This window comes from Onychomys torridus, chromosome X (assembly GCF_903995425.1).
Source record: "Onychomys torridus chromosome X, mOncTor1.1, whole genome shotgun sequence".
Taxonomy (NCBI): domain Eukaryota; kingdom Metazoa; phylum Chordata; class Mammalia; order Rodentia; family Cricetidae; genus Onychomys; species Onychomys torridus.
The window spans coordinates 9,342,446-9,369,240 of NC_050466.1; the positions used below are offsets into that span (position 1 = coordinate 9,342,446).

Below are 26,795 nucleotides of genomic sequence, written 5' to 3' on the forward strand. Positions count from 1 at the left end.
GCTGAATAACATGTTCTAAATAAAGAAAGAACAAGCACAGCATGATAGAGTACCACATTACACTTCTAGTGTCTTCCTACAGAACCCAAGGTACCTCATTTGAGTATTTCTAAGTTTTAAAGAAACATTTTGTGGAATGCCTCACTCTTTTTCCTGCTTCATTTAGGATTATTTGCTTTAAAGAGAGTGTCAGTATTCTAAAGAAATGTTTGGAAATTCCCAAGAGTCTCTTTGTTGTCCGTGTTAAAGCAATAGAAATTTGTTGGTGTACTGACTCCAGTTTTATTCTTCAAAAGATATTGGAGACTAAAGAAGCTTCAGGAGATAGTATTAACAGTTAGTGAAAGAAAATGTGAAGATTATGATACCTTGATTAAAGAAATCAAAATAGACCTTCACTACTACTACTAAAGCATAATGGAAACCCTGAGTAACTCCTTTACTGAAATAAGTAAAATGCTAACTAGAAATATGTCAGGGAAGTTAGAAATTAGTAGATATAAGTGTTGAACAGACATCTCAAAATTGACCATCCAAACTGGTTTGTGTGTGTGTGTGTGTGTGTGTTTGTGTGTTTGTGTACTGGGCAAGAAATGAATCACTGAGGTACAACCCCATGCCTAGAGTAATTTCTTGTTGAGGAACATAAAACATTCACTTTGGAGAACTGCTGATGAATTGCTCAGTGGTAGAACAATTTTCTACCATACTAAATGTCCTGGGTTCCCTTGCCAGCAACTGCAAAAGCAAGACTTCTACACAGCAACTCAGCAAATACTTGGAGTCTTGTTTAGTACTTCTAGACCAACCTTCATTCTGTCCAGAAGTTGTTTTGCCTTTGTCTTCAAAGTATGTTTGGAATTCTTTTTTTCCTTCTATTGTCACTGTCTCACATTATGGTGAGAGACACTATCACCTTTAGGCCAGGTTTCTGCTTTAGCTTTCTAATTTCCCTATGATCAATTTTATCACAGTAGTGAAAGTGAGTCATTCAATCCAAGTCAGATCTTAGTACTACTCAAAGCCTTCCCAATGCTCACCTTCTTACTTTCCAGTGTCCTGAGAGGACTCCCTAATTGACTGTCTCCATTGTTCATTTTAGTCCAGCCCAGGGAAATATGTGTATGAGGAGAGATTTTTCAACCCTTCTCTTCAGGTAGGGCTGCATCTTAGAACTAAGGGTGAACTGCAAGAAGACTAGGCTACATGTTTATTTCCTCCTGGCTTCAAATCGCAGATACTAAAAAGAAATAGTTATCTAATATTATTAGTATCCCATAAATATTTTCTGGGAAAAATTACTCCCAAAAGTTCACTTATTTCTGCAAGGTATTCAAGTATAGTGATTACTACACAATAAAATATAATCAGGCAAGTAAGGATAAAAGGCTATGTACACACACAATAACTGATGCAAACAATAGAATAGATGTAAACCTGAAAGAACTCATTAAAAATGCATAAAGGAGTTGTAGCTCACCAACATTCAACTTGTTCATTAAATCAAATGTATTAATAAAAAAGCTGGGAAAAGTAGAGAGCTGCATTTAAGAGGGAAAAATAAAATTTGTAAGTAATTAAATAGTTATATGGATATTTTTATACTTTTAAATATTTTTTTGCCATGATGCATTTTCCCCTGGAAATGTTTTAGAATATCAACAGAAACACACAAATGTGGGCTGATTTAAGATTTCATCTGACAGAAATCAGGAAATTTAGATTAATAAATTCCTGGGTGGCTCCTAAAGCAATAACCCAAGAGAAAAATACACGTAATAAGTTAAGTGATTTGCAAAGGATCTAGATCAGCAGGATAAACTATAGTGGTTTTTTATGTGATGTATTGCTGAATCAGTCTCACCAGTAGCTCTACAAATGGACATGCCTACTCAATTGTCAGACAGTGTTCCCCAGTTTTTGAGTGGAAGAGAAGAAGGTTTTGAGTTTCAAGTGTACATTATAAAGGACATGCAAGACACAATTAAGTTAACAAAATAAACAGAATTTTTCATGACAAAAGATTTCTTGATTACAGAGTTTAAGTAAAATCATCATTTTTTCTCTTTCTGCAGAATGATCATGTTAAATGGGTAGATGTTGGTGGAGCCTATGTAGGACCAACCCAGAACAGAATCTTACGCTTGTCTAAAGAGCTAGGCATAGAGACTTATAAAGTGAATGTCAAGGAGCGTCTAGTTCAATATGTCAAGGTAAGCCTGACTTTTTATTTGTATGACCAATTCATGAACATTTTATTTGAGAAAGGTTTGGTTTATTTATGATGATTTTTTCTTCCTTTTTAAAGTTTATTTTTAAATTCTTTTATTGTGTATTTTTAATTTACATGGTGTGATGCATATTACATAAATGTATTGTCATTTAAGTGTATGTTGTATGTTGAACATGTTCCTTCTCATACTCTTCTACCTTTCTTTCTTACCCTTCCCATTAGTCTCCTTTGTTCCCCTAGATAGTTTTGATTCTACTTTCATAATTTTATGTATCTGTATAAAATCTAGGAACTACAAATAAGATCAAACAATATTTCTCTTTCTGAGATTGTCTTAATTGCTTGATATAATTGTCTTCAGTTGCACAAAATTTCTGGCATAATTTCATTATTCTGTATAGCTGAAAAATCTCATTATTTATATATACCATATTTTCTTAATTCCTATGACACCTAGGTTGGTTCCATAATTTAGCTATTATGAATAATGCTGCAATAAATATTTATGTGTAAGTATCTCTGTGATATTTTGATAAGGAGTCCTTTGGGTAAATACCCAGGGATGGTAGATGTAGGCCATGTGGTTGATCTAATATTGTTTTTTTGAGAGACCTCCATGCTGATTTCCATAGTAACTACAGTAGTTTACATTCTTACTAGAGTGGTGTATAAGTGTTTATTTTTTGCCCGTATCCTTCTCATGATTTGTTGTTACTTGTTTTTTAGTGATGGACATTCTCGCTATAGTGAGATAGAATCTCAATGTAATTTTTATCTCTAATGGTTATTGTATTTCATCTTTTAAAAACTTATCTGTTCATGTCATTAGTTTATTAGTTGAATTCTTTCATTTGTTATTGTTTAGATTTTTGTATTTTTTTTATAAATTCCACATATTAATTCTCCGTCTGATAGGCAGAAGCTTTACTTTTCACTGATGATATTTTTTTTCATGTTCAGTATATTCTGATTATGGTTTCTCTTCCCTCATTTCTTCCTAGATCTCCTCACCTCCCCATCCATCCAACTCCACACTTTATTTCTTTCGTTAGAAAACAAACAAATAAATAAAATAAACAAACAAGAATTTAAAAAAGAAAAGAAAAAGCATAAGAAATATACACACAAAACATAAAAATCAGAAGCTGTAAAGCAAAAGACCAGTAAGATAAATGCCCTAACAAAGCAACATGAGACAAAAAAAAAAAATCTACAAATACCACTGCTGGACATGGGGGCCTTCCCTTAAGTATGGTTTATAGACCCAGTGAGATTCCAATGGAACAAACTAATTTTTCCTTTGCAAGAGTTTGCCAATTAGCAATAGCTTCTTAGCTAGGGATGGGGACTCGTGTCCACTTCCTCCTCTCAGCACTGCACCATCTGGCCTGGATCTGTGCAGACCCAGCTGAAGCTTTTTAATTTCATGGGGTTTCATTTGTCAGTGTTGGCATTATTTCCTGAATAACTGGAATCCTATTTAGAAAGTCCCTACATATGCCTAAACCTTGAAGTGTTTCTCTACTTTTTCTTGTAACAGTTTTCAAAGTCTCAGGTCTTGGATCCTATCTTAGTTATTTTTATGTTGCTGTGACAAAACACCATGACCAAGGTCAGTTATGAAAGAAAGCATTTAATTGGGCTAATAGTTTCAGAGAGTTAGAATCTTTGATAGTGGAACAAAGAAATGGTGGCAGGAACAGCTGAAAGCTCACAGCTGGATCTGCAAGCAGGAGACAGAGAGAAGGAAGGGGACCGAGTACACTGAGAATGGCACAAGTCTTGAAATCTCAAAATCAATTGCCAGTGACACATGTCCTTCAACAAGGGCATACTTCCTAATCCTTCCAAAACAGTTCTACCAACTGAAGAACTACTATTCAAACATATGAGCCTATGGGGCCATCTCCAAAATAAATTCTGAGACTCAAGGCAATCTTTTAATTGTCACCACCTGTAAAATCAAAAAGCAAATTGCATACTTCCAAAATACAATGCCACAGAATGTATTTTACCATTTAAAAAGGATGAATCTGGGCATAACAAAGAAATACTAGACCAAAGGAAGATTGAAACCTAGCAGGGAAAACTGTAAATCGTGTAGGTCCATGTCTGATGTCAAAGAGCTTAGATAGCTCTGTCTTTCCAGCCTTACTGCCTGCAAAGATACATCTCTCTCTAGGTGGTTCCACTCCATGCATACAACTCTCTTTTGTAGATATCTCATGGCACTGGTACTTCTAATATCTTGGAGTTCCCAACACAATCAAAGTTTCATTTTCACAGCTTTACAAAGCTTCTCAGGTCCTCCTTGCAGTAACTCTCCTGTCCCACTCTTGCCCTCAGCAGCTCTGCTTAACCATGGAGGAAGATTCCTCAACCTTTTAGACATGTATCTTTCATGATTCTAAAGCCAGAACCATGTGGACAACACTGCCAAGTTTGACTACCAACTTAGGGTAGTCAAATCTTTGAATCACATTTGTAGAAGCTTTGATTTAGTGTTGATTTTTAGGAGCAAAAATTCCTTAGGCCTTTTGTTTTCACAAGTTGGAAGCTTAGGTTGATGGGGTCTTGTTCTGAGGACATACCTCCATTTATCCCAATGCAGATCAGGCCTTGCCTTGATCTCATCTCTTTCAGCAAATGTCTTGGCTCCAACATTAAATTTCCTGGTGTTCTTTTTCTCTTCAAACTGTTTTTTTTCCCCCACTTGCTTTCTTTCATGGTAGACTTGCCTAAGAGTGATTATTAATAACAAAGCAGCAGAGTCAGTATGCTGTATTGAAATCTTTTTTGCCAAAGAAATTAGTCCATTGCATTTTAATTTAGGCTCAAGCAAATTCTTAGGACAAGGGCAGGAAGCTGTTATATTCTTTACCAAAATATCACAAGAATGATTTCTAGCCTGGTTCATGTTGTTCTCCTTTAAAGCCTCTTGAGCTGGGGCTCTTAAGCACTGTATGTGCCATGATCCTACCAGGATGGCCTATTAAGCCCTACTTACAGTGTAAGTATGGTCCCTACAGGCTCATATGTTTGAATACTTGGTCCGCAGTTGGTGAAATTGCTTGAGAAGGAATACGAAGTATGGTCTTGTTAAAGAAGGTGTGCTACTTAGAATGGACCTTGAGGTTTCTAAATATTTATGTGATTCCTAGTGTGTTCTCTCTCTGCCTCATACTTTCAGTCAAGATGTAAGCTCTCAGTTGTTCTTGCCAACAGGCATTGATCCACCATATAGATTCTAACTCTCTGAAATATTAAGACCAACTAAGTGTTTTCTTTTATAAGCTGTCTTAGTCGTGGTGCTTTGTCATAGCAATAGAAAAGTAACTATGATGCATACCATAACCCTCCCAGCCTGTTCCCTACTCCCCTTCCTAATGTATTTGCATGCCATAGGGGATAGAGTTGCTTGGACAGAGGGACAGACACACACACATACTCAGACACACAGACACACCTGTGCATTTCAAGCAACTCCTGATTCACCAAGGATCCAGTTCTAAAGGCCCCAAAGAGCACAACATTTTGAGACCATTTTAGCTTTTGAATTGGTTCTTCTGAATTTTCAACCAGCATGTCTTTGAATACTTGGTTCATTTGCTTTGTACATGGATTATCCTCTTGGGGAGTATAGCTTGTTTGTGCATTTCCTAGTGTTTAAGGAAGAAATTGTTTAAACTCAGCTCCTCGGATCCACCTAAGAAACAATAGCGTTTTCCACTGTTATTGTTTCTCACTGAAGCCAAACATGTAGTGACTGGAACCTAGAGAAATGCTTGAGAAGTTAATTTTACAGTCTGTTATTCTAGGCCACTTCCTAAAACTATGAGGGAAGGGGTCATTAATTCATACCAAATGACAGGATTTCCATACCAGTCACCATACCTATTTGAAAAAGACACATCTTTCCCTGACTGTATACCATCATGTTGGGTCTGGAAGCTAGAAGGATCAGGAATTTTCTAGAAATTAAGGACACTTGTGATCTATGAACAGTAATATACAACCAGGAGGTCAGGCTCTTAGCAAATTTGATAAACATGTAGTTTGGGATACCTAGGAGTGTGTGACAGTAACAGGTGAGAAGACAAACAAGTAGCCATTAGAAATATTGAGAGCTCAGAGGGTAAGAGATCAAAAAGTATTAAGAGGTTTTACAAAGTGGTGACAACTGAAGGTATATCTCAGGGGCAGAGCATTTGCATAGTATGGATGAAGCCTTAGATTCAATCTTAAACACCATAAAAATATACAAAATATTTTGAAATGTTGGCTTCATTAAGCCATAGTAAAAAATTTTCCTCTTTTCTTATTTCTGCAAAGCATGGCATTTTCCTAGCCTAATGGGTAATAATAACAGTAAAAATAATAGCAGTCCCCATTTACAGAAACCTTTCACATTTTCATATTTAATATGAAGAAGGAAACCAAATCCTTTGTGCTCAACTATTTAAATAGTCATGGCAATCTACTCTGCACTTCAGCCGGGTGGTATGATAATTAACCTGGAAGCCAGTTGAGCAGACTCATTCATATTATTTCTTCCTTCAGTGAGTCAGGTACTGAAAGATCTTTATTGTTCCTAGAGGCTAGGAATAAAGAACCAAGTCCTTTTTATGTATGAACTCACTATATTCTTATATCTGTCTCCTAGGCTGACATGATTTTCCCCATTCTACAGATGAGAAGTCTAAGGTTCAGTGAGGTAGAGTGACTTGACAAAGCTATGAAACCAGTAACAGTCTGCTAATCCTTGAAAGCATCTTATTCACTTCGCTATAAATTCCAGGAAATGAAACTGAGGGAGTGAAGAGAAAAGCACTGGGCCTCTTCTGTTTGTAAAATATCTCACCATCAGTTTAAGTGAAGATTGGCTGATAAATAAGCAGATGCAGTTAGTGAAAGACAATGATTTTTTTCACTTCCTTACTCTGCCAGTTTCATGTTTCTTTTTGTACATTTCAAACAATGAAAATAGTTATGTCCTCAACTAAGTATTTTCTGGTCTCCCAGTTATGTCCACTCTAAAACATGAGAGCAATGTAAGAATTTGACAGGGGCACATGGTGAGTAATTCAATGCCATATGTTCATTCTCTCTCTGTTTCTGTCTGTCTGTCTGTCTCTCTCTCTCTCTCTGTCTCTCTCTTTCTCTCTCTCTGTCTCTGTCTCTCTCTCTGTCTCTCTCTGTCTCTCTCTCTCTCTCTCTCTCTCTCTGTGTGTGTGTGTGTGTGTGTGTGTGTGTGCGCGCCTGTGTGTGCCTGTGTCTGTGAACATATGTGTGAATATATGTGGAGGCCATTCATCAACTGTTTCCTACCTTATTTTTGAGACAAGGTCTTTCATAGGAATCTAGAACTTACTGATTCAGTTAGACTGACTGGCCAGCAAGACCCAGGTATCTATCTGCCTATCTGTGCCCTCCTAGTGCTGGGATTACAGATGCACCATGCTGCACTCAAGCTTAGGAATCCAAGCTCAAGTTCTTCCTTGCACAATAAGCTCTGTACTGACTAAGCCATCTCTCTGGACACCACCATTATTCTTTTAAAAATCACATTTAGTGTGTGTGTGTGTGTGTGTGTGTGTGTGTGTGTGTGTGTGTGTTCATGTATCTGTGCACATACTAAGGTACAGGTATGGAGGTCAGAAGACAACTTGTGGGAGTCAATTTTCTTCTACCATGTATGTCTCGTGGATGGAACTCAGGTCATCAGACTTGATGGCAAGCCCCTCTACCCACTAAGCGATCTTATCAACTCTTTACCCCATTATTATTAATTGAGACAAAGTAAGATTAAAATGAAAAACTGGTGTTTAAGAATCTGGATGTTGCCTGCAAGCTATAAGATTCTGGTATGCTACCCAACCTTCCTGACAGGACCTTTTGAATTTAGTATATTCAGTTAAGTATTGAACTTTTCAATACCCATGGAATTTTCTCAATTTCACAGGAAATCTTAACTTTTAGAAATGCTGGTGTAATAATATTATGATTTGAAAGAACCCCACTTCAAGCTTTAACAGAAGATGAGCTCATGATAAGTCTTAAGGAAATGCTCATGATATATCATGTGTCTAAGTTAAAGAAGGAGAATTATTTTTTTAAAAAGAGTGGCACTAGGGTTGCCTTTATTGTTGTTGAGTCCTTCTCTAACATTAGGTAAATAAGATCTTTGATATTTGTTTCCAAGAAAAGGCACAACTTCATTTTCCTGAAGATGGGACATACTCAACCCCTACTATATTTTTCTTTTACCAAAACATAAATGTCACTGAGCTGTTACATATAAGCTACTGGAAAAAGGCATCTTGTGGCCTTGGAATTGATACTCTGAGGTTGCTTTCAATATGTAGTTATTAGCTTCATATGTAGGCACACTTGTGAGACTAAGGCAGGAGGATGGTAAGTTCGAGGCCAGTCTAGGCTATATAACAAGCCCTTGTCTCAAACAACAACAAAGTTGTTATTAATCTCTGACTCGTTGCTGTCTCATGGCCATGCACATCAACACAATAGCTCTATTAGCAGATTTGTTGATAAACTCATGCATCGTCTGCATTTTGGACAAGTGGCATATTCGAATCTTCCCCATAAAGCCATGCTTGGTGGTACATGCCTGTAATTCCAGTACTTAGAAGGTGGAAGCAGGAGGATCAGGAGTTCAAGACAAGCTTCAATTACATGAGACTATGCATTAACAAAAACCCCCTCAAAAAATAAAACAGTCAATCAACCTCTGCCATGTTACTTGATTCTTCAAGATCAGCACTACTCCTGTAGTAATGATAAGGGTGGGTTTCTTCTATGGAGCCTCCACTGTGTTCCAGGCCTAGTATCAAAGTTTTTATTTCTGTCATTTCACTTAACTCTTACTCCCCTGAAGCTCTTATATAGGGACTATCGGCTCATATAATGGAAAGGGCCTGAACTTCAGAGGCCAAGTAACCTGCCAAATAAATAAGGGCCACTGAAAAGGAATGCAGATCAAGGTCTTTCTTCTCTTCTGTGTTGTTGGGGGGGGGGGGGGGGGGGTGTGTGGACTCCAGGAAGCTGCTTTACAGTTTGTACTTGTTCTAGTTCTTTTGATGCTTCTTTTCTAAGCATTATCTCATGTTTGCTCCTATGTGTCCATGTATGGGGCTGGTGGACTTTTGCTCAGTCATTTGGTCCAGAAGCCTAAAATAGCAATGTAGCTAACTACCTGTTACAATACTAAGTGTAGTGGATGTTCTCAGTATGATGAGGAAACTATAAATGGAGACTCTTACGGTAAGGAAAAGTAGGAAGATATTGTATTCAATATTCTAGATAAGATTGTCAATTTATGTTATATTGAAAAATAACTACTTATTGAAGAATCTCTCAGCTCTCACTGTTCTTTCTACTTCTAAGGGAAAATAAGGGTTTGTCCAACATGATAGTGTATCATGTTAATGTCTTAGTTAGGGTTTCTATTGCTGTGAAGAGACACCATGACCATAGCAGCTCTTATAAAGGAAAACATTTAATTGGAGCTGGCTTACAGTTTCAGAGATTTAATCCATTATCATCATGGCAGAAAGCATGGTGGCATACAGGCAGACATGGTGCTGGAAAGGTAGCTGAGAGTTCTATATCTGGATCCACAGGCAGCAGGAAGAGATAGTGAGCCACTAGGCCTGGCTTTAGCTTCTGAAACCTCAAACACCCCCCCATCCCCTCCACCCCATTCTCCAACCCCCCTCCCCGCTGCCAGTGACGTACTTCCTCCAATAAGGCCACATCTACTCTAACAAGGCCACACCTCCAATAATGCCCCTCCCTATGAATCTATGGAGCCCATTTGCATTCAAACCACCACAGTGAATAGCACAAATTGCCTTTATAACTCTTTGCATTGTCTTGTAAAAGCCCTGGATTCATTTGTCTAATAAAGTGCATTGCATGATAACAAAAATGATTACAGTGAACATATGGGTGTTATGAAATGTCTTAGTTAGATTTACTATTGCTGTGATGAAACATCATGACCAAAGCAGCTTGAGGAGGAAAGGGTTTATTTTGCTCACAGTCCCATATTACAGTTCATCATCAAAAGTAGTGAGGACAGGAACCTGGAGGTAGGAGCTGATGTGTGATGTAGAGACCATGGAGGGGTGCTGTTTATTGGCTTGCTTCCCATGGCTTGCTCTGCCTGCTTTCTTTTAGAACCCAGGACCACCAGTCCAGGGGTAGGACCACCCTCAATGAGCCATCCCATATCAATCACTAATTAAGAAAATGCTGTACAGGCTTGCCTACAGCCCATCCTTATGGAGAGAGTTTCCATTTTCTCAAATGAGGCTCCTTCCTCTGATGACTCTAGCTTGTATCAAATTGGCATAAAACTAGCCAGTACACAAAGTTTGATGTCTTCTTCTTCCTCATTCTCCTCTTCTTCCTCTTCTCTGCTTCTGCTTCTTATTCACATTCTCCTTATTTTCATTCTTTCTGAGACATGGTCTTGCTGCATGGTCTATTCTGGCCCCAAATTCACAGTGATTCTTTTGTCTAGGTCTTCTGATTGCTAGGATTACAAGCATGAGTCACAATTCCTGGTTAAATGTTGTAAATTTGGTATGTCATTATTGGAGTAAGCATATATGATCTGTGAAATTAATATAAATTAATCTTGCCATCTTAACCCAAAGGATAGACTTTAAATGTATCAGCTAAATAGCTAAATATGTTTAAGACACTCTCTACTTTTTTTTCCTCTTTAGATGATAAGGGAAGCATGAGATCCTGAGTGCTTATTTGAGTGATTAATTTCTCACATTCATAAATAAGATGATCCATCATTATTATATTTGTTTTATGAATGAATTCTATTGAGTTATAGAAACCTTTTGTTAATTTTTGCAGTGTGTGGTGAAGGATGTGGAGAGGGAAACCCCAGCCAGAGCCAGAACAGGCATTTTCAAGACCTGCTTTGAAATAGAAATTGAGATATTTGCATATTCTCACTTTCTCCCTACATTTCACATCCTCTCTAAATAAAACTGGAGTCATAAATATGCACTAAACATTTATTTTTATAGAGTAGTGTGATAAAGCTTTATTTAAAACTTTAGAAGCTTAGTAACAGCATGGTAAGCATTTTTTTCCTAATGCTCGATTTTCTATTCTGCCTATGGCTATTTACTACAGGTTTCTAAACTCAAAAATGTTTCAGAATGTGTGTGTCCTAGAATACTAAGTACATGTTATTATTGCCAAGAGATGGGCTTGGTTTCAGCCAAAGTGTCCTGGAGAAGACAAAAGGCCTGTTTTTGGGTTACTTTGACTCAATGCTTACTAATATGACCTTATTTTTCACTTTTGGTTTATAGGTGTTTCTTTTGAATAAGGGGTATTTAATTTTAAGATTATTTTAGCATCTTTTCTATACTAATTTATAGTTTTCTTTTATCTCAAGAAGTTGTATTTTCATTTTCAACCACTTTCAGAAACCAAAAAAAAAAAAAAACCTAAATGGATGTTGCTATCCCTTTTAATTAGTTAAGTGCATCCTTTCTGAGTCTATGGCACTATTATTGCCTTCCATACACAGTGTGCTTATAAATGTTTTAACTCATTTGAATCCCCCACTCATAAGTAGGGTTTTTGTTTGTTTGGTTGGTTTGGTTTTTTTCGAGACAGGGTTTCTATGTATAGGCTTCGCTGCCTTGGAACTCACTCTAGACCAGGCTAGCCTTGAACTCAGAGATCTGTTTGCCTCTGCCTCCTAAGTGCTAGATTAAAGGCATGCACTACCACACCCAGCAGGTAGGTATTTTTTGCAACAGAGGCTAAAATATTTAAATATCTTCAGTTTGATATATCAAATATATAGTATAAATATGCATGCAGGTAGCTTATAAATATTTCTGAGTAACTTAAACACAAACACACACATACACACACACATGCACACACAAACACACACACACACACACACACACACAGAGAGAGAGAGAGAGAGAGAGAGAAAGAAAGAGAGAGAGAGAAAGAGACAAACAGATTTTCAAAGGACTTAATTTGCTGCTTGTGGATCACCAGAGATCTAAATGACAGAATTATAAGTTTAAAGCTTTCCACAAGGGCTGAGTGTGAGAGTACCTCTAGGGTAAATCTTTGGCCTAGCATATGTGACACTGGGTTTTCTCACAGCACTGAAAGAAAAGGCCACTATCCTTTTCCTCTCAGAAGCTCCTTTCTATGTTCTGTATATTCTGGATACCACACAGATGTGGTTTCTACAATAGAAACATTCTATTCAGTCAAAGTGGCAACTCATAACATAGCAAAAGAGGTTAGTAGATTTTTTTCTATAATTACTCACCATTTTAGTTATATAATTCAGTGCCATTAAGTGCATTCACACTGTTGTACAACAGTCTCCACTAACTATGCATAGAACCCCCCTTTCTCATGGTACTGGCAATGAAACACAGGGCCTGGTACTATCACTGACCTACATTTCTTGCCACACAGAGCCCTTTTAATATTTGCATCCTCCTTCTCTTCTTTTTCCTTTTCCTCCTTTTATCCCTTCCACTCTAGTTTGTTTGTTTGTTTTTAGACAAGTTCTCACTATATTGCCTCAATTTCCAAAGTATTGAGATTACAGAGATTCACCACAATTATTGGCTTTTCTGTCATTTTTAATCAGTGATAATTCACTATAGGAATTATCTCCACCCATTCATTGAAAAGTACGAGAATTGTCCTGCTGCCTTGGAGTGGTTAGATGTCGGAGCCTGCTGACAGTCAGCTGGGTAGCTGGGTAGAGGCATGCAGATTGAAGAGACAATGAAGAAGACAGAACAGAGTCGAGAGGTCTGCTGGTCACTGCCAGACAGCCCTGAGTTTATTTCACAGCCAGCTTATATACAGTTTTGAAGGACAGATGCAGAACAATGCACAGCACAGGCATTCAACCACTATCTATCCTGCCTTGTGTCAAGGAGCAGGTGGTTTCTTTTTCTATCTCAATCTGGCTGGTATCAGCAGCCTGCATCTAGCTAGATAGTGTATTCCTTTTTGTGGGGCTAATCAGAACTTTCTCACAGCCCTTCAAGGAGACTCTGTGGGCTAATCAGGACTTTCTCACAGCCTTGGAGCAAACAAGTCTGAACTCTATTGACTCAGAATAGACTTCAGATTCAAACTGGGAAACTGAGTCAGTTGTGGGCTCCCACAGTTGGATATGAATGATTTCTCTTACATTCAGGTTGTAGATCTACAATCACCTTCTCAGTTGTAGCTTTGGGATTTGGTTTAATAGTCAGAATAACTTTCTGAATGGAATGAAACATTAAATAAGCAGCTTTCTCCAGAGAAATTACATCAGTCTCTATGATACCATCTGAGATTAAGATACCCTGTTTCTTAGAGAAAACTGACTCTCCCTCCCTTAACAGCTATCGAGTGCTAATAGTTTCTCAACTAGGCATGTGACTTCATGTCCAATTTCTGTGTACCCCCCCCCATAAGTCAACCATGCTCCAGTGGAAGGTTACACATCCAAGAATTATTTGAGCAGCACAAATTAGTCTTTTTTAATGGACAAAAATTGTACAGGTAGTGAAAGGAGATGGATATGAGAAGAGTTGGCCAATATGATCAAAACATGCTCAGAGAACTCATTAAATATTTTTTAAAGAAGAAAAGCAAAAAAGAAGAAAGAAAATCTTTCCTTTTCTTTGCTTTCTGCTTCCTTTCTGTTTCCATCTCTGTAATTTCTACCTCCACCTTACAAAACATATACAAACTGCAATTGAAAGATTCAATATTTGATTCTATATTTTCAAACTTTTGCAGAGTTGCATTATAACAATTGAAACCTGAAAAACATTCCCATGTCTTATGAATCCCATTCTCATTCCATTCTGGGCACCTCCTGAAGAAGTGAAATTCAGTTGTCCCATGTTGGTCTAACCAGAAAGTGTTTCTGTCATTACCCAGTATTCTGCCACCCACAAGATTGGTGCTGCAATGTAATTCTCTGTCTCAGATATAAACTCAAAACGTTTTCACCTCTAGTTCAAATTTCAAAAAGAATACCTTTTGAAAACTTAGTGGATCTCAGCATTTTAGTGACTATTTCTACTAAGATGAGAAAAAAGTTTTAAGAATGACTTTAGTTCAAGGTCTTATAGAAATAACAGAAAGACATTGTGAGAGCCTCATAATGTATCATAACTATACTTCACAAATAGAATTTGAAGTTTAAAAGATGCAAATAATGATAATAATGTCAATAACTAGGAATTGAGGAGTCCAGTACTATTTCTATAGAACTTCCTTTTATTTTTTGCTTTGCACTTGGGGTTCATGAAATCAGAAGAAAATTCTCAATGGAACCATATGAATATTCTCAAGTATTAACTACCACTCAGTATAGTATACAGCTTTGTCCTGAAGATTATGAAAATAAGTGTTTTTCATTCTGGAAGATTGTTCTCATGTTAACACTTTCAAAGGGAATGATTACTAAACTCTTCCATTTCATTTCATTCCCATAACTTTACTGTAATTTGTCAGACTCACATGATACACATGTGAATTGCAAGCTGAGATTTAATTTTATGTGTTTGTCAAAGTACTCTGCGGCCTGTTTTCCATAGCTATATCCAGGAAGTAAATGTCTAAAAATATATCAAACTTAAGAGACAATAGGAGGGAATCAATTTGGCAACATTTGCTGGCTAGTGTGATAAAAGTAGATCCTGGAGCACAAAAATGGGAACAGTTGCTAATTACTTATTTGGGCATTTACTAATGGGATAGTCTTCAGAACCTGTGGCAATTTTAAGAAATACTTTTCTGATGTTCAAATAGTAGGAAGATTGTTTTAGTCTGATGGCTGCAGGAACACTCTTATTCATACTTCACACCATCATTATCTCCATCATCATGATCCTAGAGCAATGCAGTGAAATAGCTTCTTCCAGTACAGGGGCAGACCTGCATTTGCCCCATCACTGGAATATGCAATATGAGCATACTCAACTAACAGTCTAGCTAGCAAACTCTGCTCTGCCCTTGGTCTTTTTGATCTTCTATGCCATATTTTCTCACTTTGCTGTCTTGTAACAAAGGGGGACGTGCCCATGACAGATTCAGCACAGAGCCCCTGATGCCCATTTATTTTAGCTGGATATGCAAACTGTTTCAGTTTATTTCACCTGTTCTACTTAGTGTAATGGAATGATGTACACTCTTGTCCAGAGGGTTACATATGAGACTGTCTTCTCATGGGTTACAGGTAGAAAGTTTTCTCATGTTGTCTTAGTCTCCTGCCAGTGCAATCCAGAATGTGAAAAAATAATACCTAGGGAAATATTTTCTGAGTGTTTACTTTCTAAAGAATATCAATCTAAAATCATGCACTAAAGGAGTTTGGTGGTCAGATCCATTTTGGAAATACTCCATATTCTAAACTTATATTAGAGAGTCAAGATGCCCATTAGCAAATTAGAAGTCCTACAGAGTCAGACAGTAAAAAAAGATTACTTCACCATAAGCTAAGATCTTCCAGATTTATGACCCTAGAGCCTATTTTCATATAGCATCTGGTAAGATTAGTGTGAGGAATGCTAACAGGTGAAATGATTTTAGAGATTTACATTCCCAAAGAGACTGAGTCTTCTATCTTTCTCTGTTCATTTCATCATCTTTCACATAGTAAGTTCTAGTCAATTTGAAAGTAATTTTGGAAAAAGTTTGTTTGTAGAACTGATACTAAAAGTCAGTGCTGAGCTGGGCAGTGGTGGCACACGTGGTTATTCCCAGAACTCAAGAGGCAGAGGCAGGTGGGTCTCTGAGTTTGAGGTCATCCAGGGCTACACAGAAACTGTCTCAAAAATCCAAAAACAAACAACAAAAAGTCAGTGCTGAGTTGATATTTCACTAGAAATTTGAGGGGGGTGGTAGGGGAGGGAAAGGAGGCAAAAAGAGGGACTCATTTGTGTTGAAAATGATCAGACATTTTCTGGGAAAACTAGATGTGATACAAGCTAGGCTATAAAAAGCAGACATTTTATTTCCCACTTTGTATCTTTTTTTTAAAACAAACATTTATTGGAACTCTGCTAGTCACAAGGCAGTATAAATAGAGCAGGTACAAACACATTTGAAGCATAGTTTGTCTTTTTGTGTGCATTGAGAATAATCTGGAAAGTTAGCCACATATATAAATCAATATAATATAGCAGTGAGCCTGGCAAAGGCCAGGGGCCATGTTCTTGTCATTCATCAGAGAATGCACAAGTAGTTCATGACCTAGGTATCTAGGTGGGATTCTTGAGACCACATCTTTCCAGGTCCCATTGTTTATTTATATGTATAACTTCACTTACATGTGTGCTAGACTGCAGCCATAGTAGGTAGCTGTAAAAGAGAAGTAAAAGTAGTTACAAGTCAGAGGGAGACTTTTGTCTTTTGGATAAAGTAAATGAGAATATCAACTGAGTTCATGTGTGGGTGTGGTTGATTTAGCATGGGGAGGTGTATCAGATTGTGACAGACTGTTAGAATATAATTGTTGCCTGGCAACCCTGTTGGAATTCTCTCTGCCCATGTTATGGGCTCAAGAATTAGGGAGCTTTGAGATGCGGTGTTATCAATGGATATTTTACTATACGCAGGTCTAGGAGCATGCCTGATAAGTTCTCAAATGAGAATCCAGCTCAGTGGCATTGTAGGCTTGATCTTGCTATCTCTTGCTAACATGGAGATTAATGGGGTGGTAGTTGGGATGACAGGAATCTGAACTAAGAAACATGAACTTAATTATGTCTGTTAGGCACTAACAGGGTTTAAGCACAATGTATCTACACATACACACATACACATACCTCTCTACAAGTATGGTAAAAACAATATATATTATAAATGACTGAATATCTTTAAAGACATGTAACTTAGAAAAATCATCCAAGGCTACCCAAATTATGTTACCTTATGATTCATCTTGCTACTGGTACAGTGTTGTCTAGGAACAATGAAAGCAAGAGAAATCAGACATGGAATCTGAAGTATATCAAGAATGTAAGAAGAGTAAAATGAGTAATTCTCTAAAACAAATTAGGAAGGCAGGCATAGTGATGCGGGCCTCTAATCATCATACATAGGTAATTGAGGTAGGAAGATTACAAATTTGAAGGTAGCTTGGGTCATATTATAAAAACTGTGCCTTCCCACCCCCTAAAAAAGAAAAGTAGAAAGAATAGCGAATGAACAACTCTAACAGAAAGGATCATTTCCCTTAGTGTTTGGGGTTGTTTTGACAGGAAGGCTTTTGCTGGTTTCAAATTTGTGATCCTCCTACTCCTCAAACCTTCCAACTGCTGGGATTACAAATATATGCTATAATATCCAGCTTTATTATTTTTGATGTTTAATGAACATAAAGATAAAACAAGGTTATAAAAATTATTTATAATTTTGACTTTTTATCATTCAAAGAATGCCATTACCCATGACAAGAGGCATAATGAATGAGATGATTTTTTTAATAAATCCTAAAATGTAATAATGGCTGAACATTGGTGAGCATCAGGATGATCTACTGTTTATTAAAAATATAGATTCCCTGGTTCTACAACCTGATATAGTAGGCCTAATGATAGGATCCTTATACTCCACATTTTAATAAGCACCCTGAAATATTCTGAGGAAATCCAGAAATACTGCAAGTAAAAAGAGTTTAGGGCATCAGTGGGTACTGGAGAGATGGCTGAGTTGGCTTAGTTGTTAAGAGCACTTGCTGCATAGTACTAGTCTAAATTTGGATTGCTGGGACTGACTTCTAAAAGATTGTCCTCTGACCTCCATATTCATGCTGTAGCATGTGTGAACCTGCGTGCGCACGCTCATACACACACACACACACACACACACACACACACACACACACACACACAATAATAATAATAATAATAATAATAATAATAATAATAATAATGATACAGAACTGAAACCCAGAACAGCTTATGATATTCAGTTTATAGATCTCTGCTCAGCAAAGTTTCTCAGTTTGATGTTTTAAATTTCTGTATATAACTAGAATCCCTTGGGAGGACGACTTAAACATTAAGTCTCTTCAGTCTTGATGTGAGTGCATCATTTATACCTTAGTGTGATTTTCTTTTTCTGGAGTCTGGGCTACTCATACTCAACTCAGGTATCAACTGTGTAAATCTTTAGATGGGGTACAGATACGTTAAACACCAGTTTATGAGCAAACATGCAGAAGTTGTGTGAGATGTAAACCACAATCATACTCCTGAACAGAGGGAACAGAGACATAAAAAATGCAAACTATAGCACTGTGTAAATAAATATAAGAACAAAAACTGAAGGTAGATAAGTTAGTTGCCCAGGGAAATAGAGAAAAAGGAATAGGTTGAGAATGGGACCCTGGAACACTCTGTGGATCAAAGAATGGGGAGAGAATCCTGGGAAAGTAGATGGATATATGGAAAAACCAATACAATTCACTGGAGTGCATGGGATATAGCGACTTGCTAATGGGGTGGATAAAATTCATGGCTTCAGGTCTGGCTATAAGCTGAAGGGGAAGGGGACTCTATGGATTCCGGTGAGAGGGATACAAGTCACATTATAGGAAATAAAGAGATATGAAGAAACAAGCATCATTTGAGAGTGGTTAATAAGAGAGAGATGCAGGTGTGAGGGTGTGGCTCAGGGATAGAGTAAGCTAAATGTGTTGAGTTTTTGGTTGTGATGCCCAATACCAAACAGAAAGAAAATCAACAAGGAAAATGAAAAGAGAATGGCAATTTAAAGAGAGTTATTTCCATGTAAAATGTGAAAGCTTTTTCTAGGTAAAATGGAAGTTATTTATGTTTGAGGAGAACTTGGCTACTTGCATTCAGAAACAGAAAGAAAATTATTTTGTTAACTTTTAAAACAATATAATGATGCTATCTGAATTAATGGGTTTCTTTTCAGATGATTCTTTATTTCCTGCGTTATGAACTGTAGGAAAGATTTCTCTTACAGGCATTGTTATAAAACAGAGTCATAGGCAAGTCCCAAAGAATTCATATGGGTTTTAAAGGCATATTCCCAAGCCAATAAATAAGCTATTTATTTTTTGGATGATTAAAGAAAGCTATTTGGCAGCTTCCCCAGTTACTTAAAATACTGTGATTGTCCTCATTTCCTTTTCCTTAACTAAAATATGAAAGTATAAGGAAGAGAGACTTTTCTGCATGCCAGTTAGTAAGTGCTACTTGTAAACTGTCATGTCCTGTTAATAACCTCCTATTATTATGAACATTGATAGAATGAACATGTGATTCTCAAGTGGACTTAAATATTTGGGAGCATGATTCCAGGAACATTGTGTTCTACTCAGCATAAATAATTTCTGCTATACCAGTCCTTCAGTGATTAAAGGCTATTTTGGAAAGATAGTATGGTTTTAGAATATAAGCATAACATGAACAATTGCTTCTCTAGGTTCTTTATTTCCTTTTACTTTAAAAAAGTGGTAGTCATTTAGAAGTAGTATTTTAGAGCCCCTGCCTCACTCTCAGGCCATGAAGGCATTTCTTGAAGAGAATTTGTTTGGATTGAGAAACTGCTGACACTTCGCTGAGAAACTATGGAGTCTCATTGACACAGAGAAAGCCTCAGCATGTTTCTCTTAGTCAAGAGACATTCCCAGGCCCTCTTCTAGTGTGTCACACATATCAGTGTAGTCTCCAGTTGTGTAATCTAGAAGTAGCCATTGATAAATCATCCCTTTTAGGTGTTTGTGAGAAAAGAGGAATCTGTTGCCTTAAAGTCGTCAGTTCCTTGAAGCATCTGTGTGCTTTTGTAGCAGTTTTATGTTTTCTGGAAAATGAGAACAGAAAGTCAGAAACTGATAGAGAGGAAACTACTTGGTGCCTTTGTCAGCAGGATAAAAGTTCACGTCTTTTAGACTATCTGTGGCTTCCATTATTAAGGAGATTACTAGGCTATGTTCTCCCCTCACCCTGTTCTTTGACCTTTCCTGGGTCTGTGTGTGTTTATGAATGCTTGGATTGAGGGACCATTAAGACTTTATGTAACCACACTCAAGTTGATATTGTACTATGAGGAGAATTTCATTAGTAATATGACACTTATAATATTTTATGGAATAATTAATGAGAATTTTTTTTTTGGTTTTTCGAGACAGGGTTTCTCTGTAGCTTTGGAGCCTGTCCTGGACTAGCTCTGTAGCCCAGGCTGGCCTCGAACTCACAGAGATCCACCTGGCTCTGCCTCCCGAGTGCTGGGATTGCAGGTGTGCACCACCACTGACGGGTGAGAATATTTTTTAAAGTATTTTTTTTTCCGTGGTCTGCATGTTGAAATCTAGGCCAGCCAAGACTACATAATGAGACCCTATCTCAAAAAAATTTTTTTTCAAAGCAGAGATCAGTTTTGTATATGACTGTTGTTTGAGTAAAAAGTCATTTTATAGAGCAAATATAAATTTTTTTCGAGATTTCAAGTTAGGGAAGAATTGTAATAAGAATCAGCTGTTCTGAAGGCTTCCCAACCTATCAAGTCAGTCCAGCCTTTCTCCTTTCCAGAGTTATAGTTGTCTTGTGTAAAATGTTTCTATTTCTTTCAGAAAATATGTTAGCCTTTCCCAAAGATGGCCACATTTCCTTGGCAATCACAACCTTGGTATTTCTTCCTCTATACTTTACTCTTTAGAAACAGAAAAGATACATGGAGAAGATTTGTATGTTTCACATGTGGGGATTCTCTTTATTTTATTGGGGAAGTTAAAAATGCATCTAAAATAAATCTATCTCCACGTTTCATCAACCATATAGGAGTGAAGAAAACACATTTTATGAAGAAAGACTTTGGGGGAGGAAATTACCTTCATACTATTTCCTAGCTGCTGTCACTAGGCTTTAGTTTACTTATTTATAAAATGGAAATATTAGTAGTCCTTGCCCCTACAGAGCTGATGTGAGCGTTACATGAGATAACGCATATGAAGAGTTTCAGCCACTGCCAGGCATGAAGAAAGTTCAATAAATGTTTGATGATGCTCATGACAGTGATAAAGGATTGGGAGTCCCAAAAAGTTATATTGTAGCATTTCAACATAGCATTTTCTGATAAGAAATCAGATCACATAATCAACCAAGGTTATTTGAATTTGCTAGTGGAAAGGAAATTTGTTTCTTTGTCATTTAATGGATGCCATGTTTTCTTTTTCAGTTGTGGGGGTGGAGAGAGTATGCACATACAGTCATGCCTTGTGCCTTTGCCTTAATAGTCAGGATTTTTTTCTTGAACCTTTTGAAAGTCTGGCACAACTTTTGATACTATGCAGTACATGCAATTGACTTTCTACAGATATTTATTAATATAAAAATAAAATTTTCATGAGAAATTCTACTAGCATAAAAGACTTGTGCTTTATGAATTTTGAGAAGTCCTTTATTTTTAACTATAATTGCCCCTTGGTATTTGCAGAGGATTGGTTTCAACACTTCCTGTGAAAACCAAGATCTGGGGATGCCTCAGTGCTTAAATAAAGTGGAATGTTATTTGTGTATATCCTATCCACATTCTCCTGTGTACTTTAAATCATCTCTGATTGCTTCTAATATCTAACATATGTAAATTTTATCTAAATAATTGCTATAATTTTTTTGAGGGAATAACAACAAGGAAAAGGTCTGTGCATGTTAAGTATAGTTTTTTTAATGCTTTCTGTCTCCAGTTGATTGGATCTGCAGATGAAGAACCCGAGAAACCACTAAATGAATTAAATTTGCAGATAGTACCTTATAAATGACCTACTCTTTCTCTTTTTTAAACCCTTATTTTTGCTTAGCATAACATGTGTCACACAATAAAGTGAAATAAATGGTTTCTAAATATCAAACTATCTTGACATTAGACATTTTAGTACCTAGCTACACAAAGTTATTAGAGGTAACAAAGCGAATTTATGAGGCTGGAACATCATAATTGAGAATCTATAGAAAGCAGGGGAACTCTGACAAGTTAGGGACAAGAATCATGGTCTTTACAACAGGAACCATCTGTTTGGCATGCTGTCTCAGAGAAGAGAGTCCACTTTCTTTTGTACTTGGGTTATGATGAACTAACTATAGGGTCAAATCTTTTAACATGGTTTGCCAAGGTCACCTCACAAGCTCATAGCTGGGCTAGATCAGGAGTTGGAAGGAATCTAGCATATTCCTGTTTTAATGACAGTGGGCATCATGCTCCTTAAGTAAAAACTACAAAGAGGAGTGTCAATTTCCCAAAAGGAAACAAGGGTACATTTAGAAAAGAAAAATGGAATTGAAAAAATGAAACTGGCAAATGCCTGTTGTTCCACACTGCTAATAGTTAGATTCTTTATATCAGACATAGTAGTCTAGCCAGTCTTCATTTATCCTGTTAAAACCTTTAAAACTGAACTGAGATGTGACTTGTATGTATCTAAAGATTGTCTTCCTTTATTCATGTTATCACTCACATTTCCAGAGAGATTTGATGAGAATATTATAGTTTCATTATTTACACTAAAATGAGTTTTATCTTTATATATTTATTTGTCCTAATAAGTAAAAATGAGTCAAAGCTATAATTTCCTGTAAATGTAAAACAGCTAACACAACCTTGGGAGCAATTTTAGCAATCTTATTAAAATTAGGCTTATTTAGGTAAAATATATTTACATCAAAAGGAATGTCTTTGCAGTAGAGGATGGTGTTGCTTTGAAAATGTTTTAGGTTGGGGTTGGAAGATGGCTCAGTGTTTGTTTTTTGCACAAGCATGAGGACCTGAAACCAGACCCCAAGCATATGATTCCAGACTAGGGGTGCAGAAGCAGTCAGGTCCTAGAGACTTGGTGACCAACCAGTGTGGTCAAACTAGTGATCTCCAAGTTCAATAACAGACCCTGTCTTAAGAAAATAAAGTAGAGAGTAATCACGTAAGAGACCCAAAGTTGACCTGACCTTCATGTGTATCCACTCAGGCAAGTCCATACTTTATGTCTCTCCTCTTTGTCTCTGTCTGTCTGTCTGTCTCTTTCTCTCTCTCTCTCACACACACACACATACACACATACACGCACAGAAAATGATTTTTTTTTTTTTTGGTTTTGTGAGACAGGATTTCTCTGTGTTGCTTTGCGCCTTTCCTGGAACTCACTTGGTAGCCCAGGGCTGGCCTCGAACTCACAGAGATCCGCCTGGCTCTGCCTCCCGAGTGCTGGGATTAAAGGTGTGCGCCACCACCACCCGGCAAGAAAATGATTTATATTAATTGGTTTTTATCTTTAATTTATTTACTTATTTTTTGTAGTCTTGAGGGTGGAACACAAGGCCTTATATATGCTAAATAAACACATTACCATTGAATCCCCAGCCCTCTTTTTCCTTCTTATTTTTAATACAGACACTCACTAAATACCTCAAATTTGCAACATGGAATCTTCTACTGCAACTTCCTGATCTTGTGGGATTACAGGTCTGCATCACAGGCCAACCTGGTTCTGTGGCTTTAGAATGCCATGTAATTTAAGTATTATCCATTTCTAATTAATTCCCTTTATTTTATCTTCCAGGGGAAAACTTACCCATTTCGTGGTGCATTTCCACCTGTGTGGAATCCCTTGGCATATTTGGATTATAACAACCTGTGGAGGACAATGGATGAAATGGGAAAAGAGGTAAAATGTGTGTTTGGTTTGCATATAACATTGCTGAAGAATGAAACTGATTAATATCCTTGCAAGGTACAGTGGGCATTGCTGATTTGCATTGATGCATGCCCTTTCTTGTGTAATCAGCAACTCTGCAAAAGCTGGATTTCCACTTGACAGATGGAGAAAATGAATGCCCAGTGTTTATATAATTTACTCAAAATCATGCAGCAAGGGAACCAGAATTCAAAACCACTCTTGCTTATACTACTGCCTGTGTGGCTTCACTTCTATGCCTGTGAGCATATATATGACATTTCTGCCAAATATCTACTTAAAGTTATGTATCTACAATGCCACTCTAAATAGTAAAGGAGAGAAGGACTTTCTATATCAAAGTTTATTTGGGGGCTAAAAATGGGTGTGATCTTCCAATAATAATATTGATATTAATAATGACCATCATCCCAATTACAAATAAATTTATATGTGCTGTAGTTATAATCACTATTGTTACTATTGTTTGACAATAGAATTAAGGTATAAATTCCAGATTAATCTCACCTCTCTATGCACTTCCAAGCCATTGGAGACACCAAGAAAAAAGTTTTCAGAGGTTAACATGAAGGCTTTTCTGAAGAAAGTAGTAGAGCAGTGGTGGCAGTTTCCTTCACTCATGAGTGTCTGACCTTTTATTGCAGATCCCCACTGATGCACCATGGCAAGCACAACATGCTGAGGAATGGGACAAGATGACCATGAAAGAGCTCATTGACAAAATCTGCTGGACAAAGTATATTTGAATGCTTAAAATCTTATTTTAAAAATCTTTCCCTCTGATCCTTGGTATCTTGTCTTAAATAGTAGTGCTGTTCTTAGCAACTTATAGGGATAAGTTAAGAAATATAGTAATCTTATTAGTCAGCAGATTTGAGTAGAAAATGAATCAGAAACTTATGAAAGTAGGTACATAGAGTAGAATATCTTTGGACAAAAGAGTCATATCTTGAATAAAAAAGAGTAACTGTTTTTATGTTGTATAGAGGTTACTTACAAAAGCAGTGTTTGTAAACATTATTGCAGTCTTTGAGAGTACCAGCTCCAAGACCACACTCAGGGTATGCAAAAAATCCACAATGTCAGTGAGAAATGAACTTTTTATATCTAAGTGGTAGGAAAGGAGCACACACGTGTTCTGATGATGGTAATTTTCTTATTACTGCATCCTGAAATCTCTTCTTTGCTTTTACAGTTATATAGTCCCAACAGAAAGCTCTTTTTTTTTTTTTTTTTTTTTTTTTTGCGCTGTCTGGGCGTGGCTGGGAGCGAAAAACCATGGCAATGCTTGGCTCTCAGCCAGGCTCCCTGATGTGCAGGCTATAAAGCGTGGGCAGGAGGCACATAGCGCTCTACACTTTTTTGAGGGACAGTGACCTTAAAAGCGTCCCAGGACCTAAACATAAACAACAAACTTTTTGTTAGTTGGCTGAACCTTGAGTTATAACATAAAATTGAGATTAGGAGTTTGTGCAGAGAGTTAGAATTTGTGTAGGGAGTTATGTCTTTAATGTTAACATTATCAGCCAGTTTAACAAACGGGGAACTGACTCCAAAGTTGCCTTATACCTGACTTTGGTTCAACAATCAGATATCTGGGAATCTGTCTTTGTGCGATTCATTTAAGGGGCAACTAGTCAACTTTGAATTTTCTCTGAGGTTTTAAAACAGCTAATTGTATGTAGCTGTCTAGAACTGGAGAGATGCTGTTGCTTTTTAAAACAGATTTCTAAGTTTCTCACACTTTCTGTCTAACAAAGGCCTAGCTATGAAAAATATCCTAGTATTATTTTCATTCATCAAAATTACACAACTTAAGAAGAAATCGTCTTCCTGACAATCCACAGATAAATATGCACAGTACATTCATGGAGAAAACAGTATCTATCCAGGCAGTGGGAAAATCCCATAGCTGTTTAAGGAAGAATTGTAGTAGCACATGAGAAAATTACAGATAGAAGCAGACAGTGTTCATAGTTTGTGGCCCTGTATGCCTTGCTTGACAAGGTTCCTTCATCAGAGTTATTCATCTGGTGTGTTGACCTTAGGAATATCAGTTGTCATCTGTTGCATATTCTTATTGCCTCTGGCAAAACATATTTTTTAAAAAATCAATCCCAGAGGCTAGAAAGATGGCTCAGTGGTAGAGAGTACTTGGATGTTACTTAACAAGAAACCTTGAGTTCAGATCATCGCACTCTTGTTGGGTAGCTTACAATTGCCTATAATTCCAGCGCCAGAGGATCTGACCCTCTGTTTTTGTCTCCAAGGATACCCAACAAATGAGCCCCTTACCTATATTCAAAGATGAAAGTAAAACTGATTTTAAAAAAAATAATTTCCATATAGATATAGATGTGAAGCTAGTCTAAGTGAGTGAAAATATAAACCATTCAATTATTTTAATTAGGATTTATTATTAACTTGGTAACTTACAGTTTACTATTACAGTCATGACTTATAATGATAGGGATATCTTCTAAGAAATATGGTATTAGTCAATTTCATGGATAAATATTCCAAAGTGTATGTGAACTAAGATGACTAGTAGGCTATATAATCTTACGGAAGGAATATCATATATGCATCATTCAAAGATCAAAATGCTGTGTGGCACATGCTTATATTTGTTTTGTCTGTATTTGAATTGGTACATATAATACTTACATACTTGTTAGCATGTATTTATCCTGGACCTATTATGTGAAGGCACTCTTACAGACACTGACTGAAATATAATGGTGAATTTGTTAATATTTAGCTTCTCATGTAGGTATATTCTTCTAGCAGGCAAGATAA

At 36.9% G+C, this 26,795-nt stretch overlaps 1 protein-coding gene across 1 annotated transcript in view; it reads left to right on the forward strand.

Annotated features, from left to right (window-relative positions):
- Positions 1 to 26,795, forward strand: part of LOC118574251 (amine oxidase [flavin-containing] A) — a 68,035-nt gene that overhangs the window by 19,337 nt on the left and 21,903 nt on the right. The window contains exons 3-5 of the mRNA XM_036175059.1: positions 2,076 to 2,213; positions 23,862 to 23,966; positions 24,641 to 24,732. Coding sequence (XP_036030952.1) covers positions 2,076 to 2,213; positions 23,862 to 23,966; positions 24,641 to 24,732 — 335 coding nt within the window. The remainder of the gene's footprint in view (positions 1 to 2,075; positions 2,214 to 23,861; positions 23,967 to 24,640; positions 24,733 to 26,795) is intronic.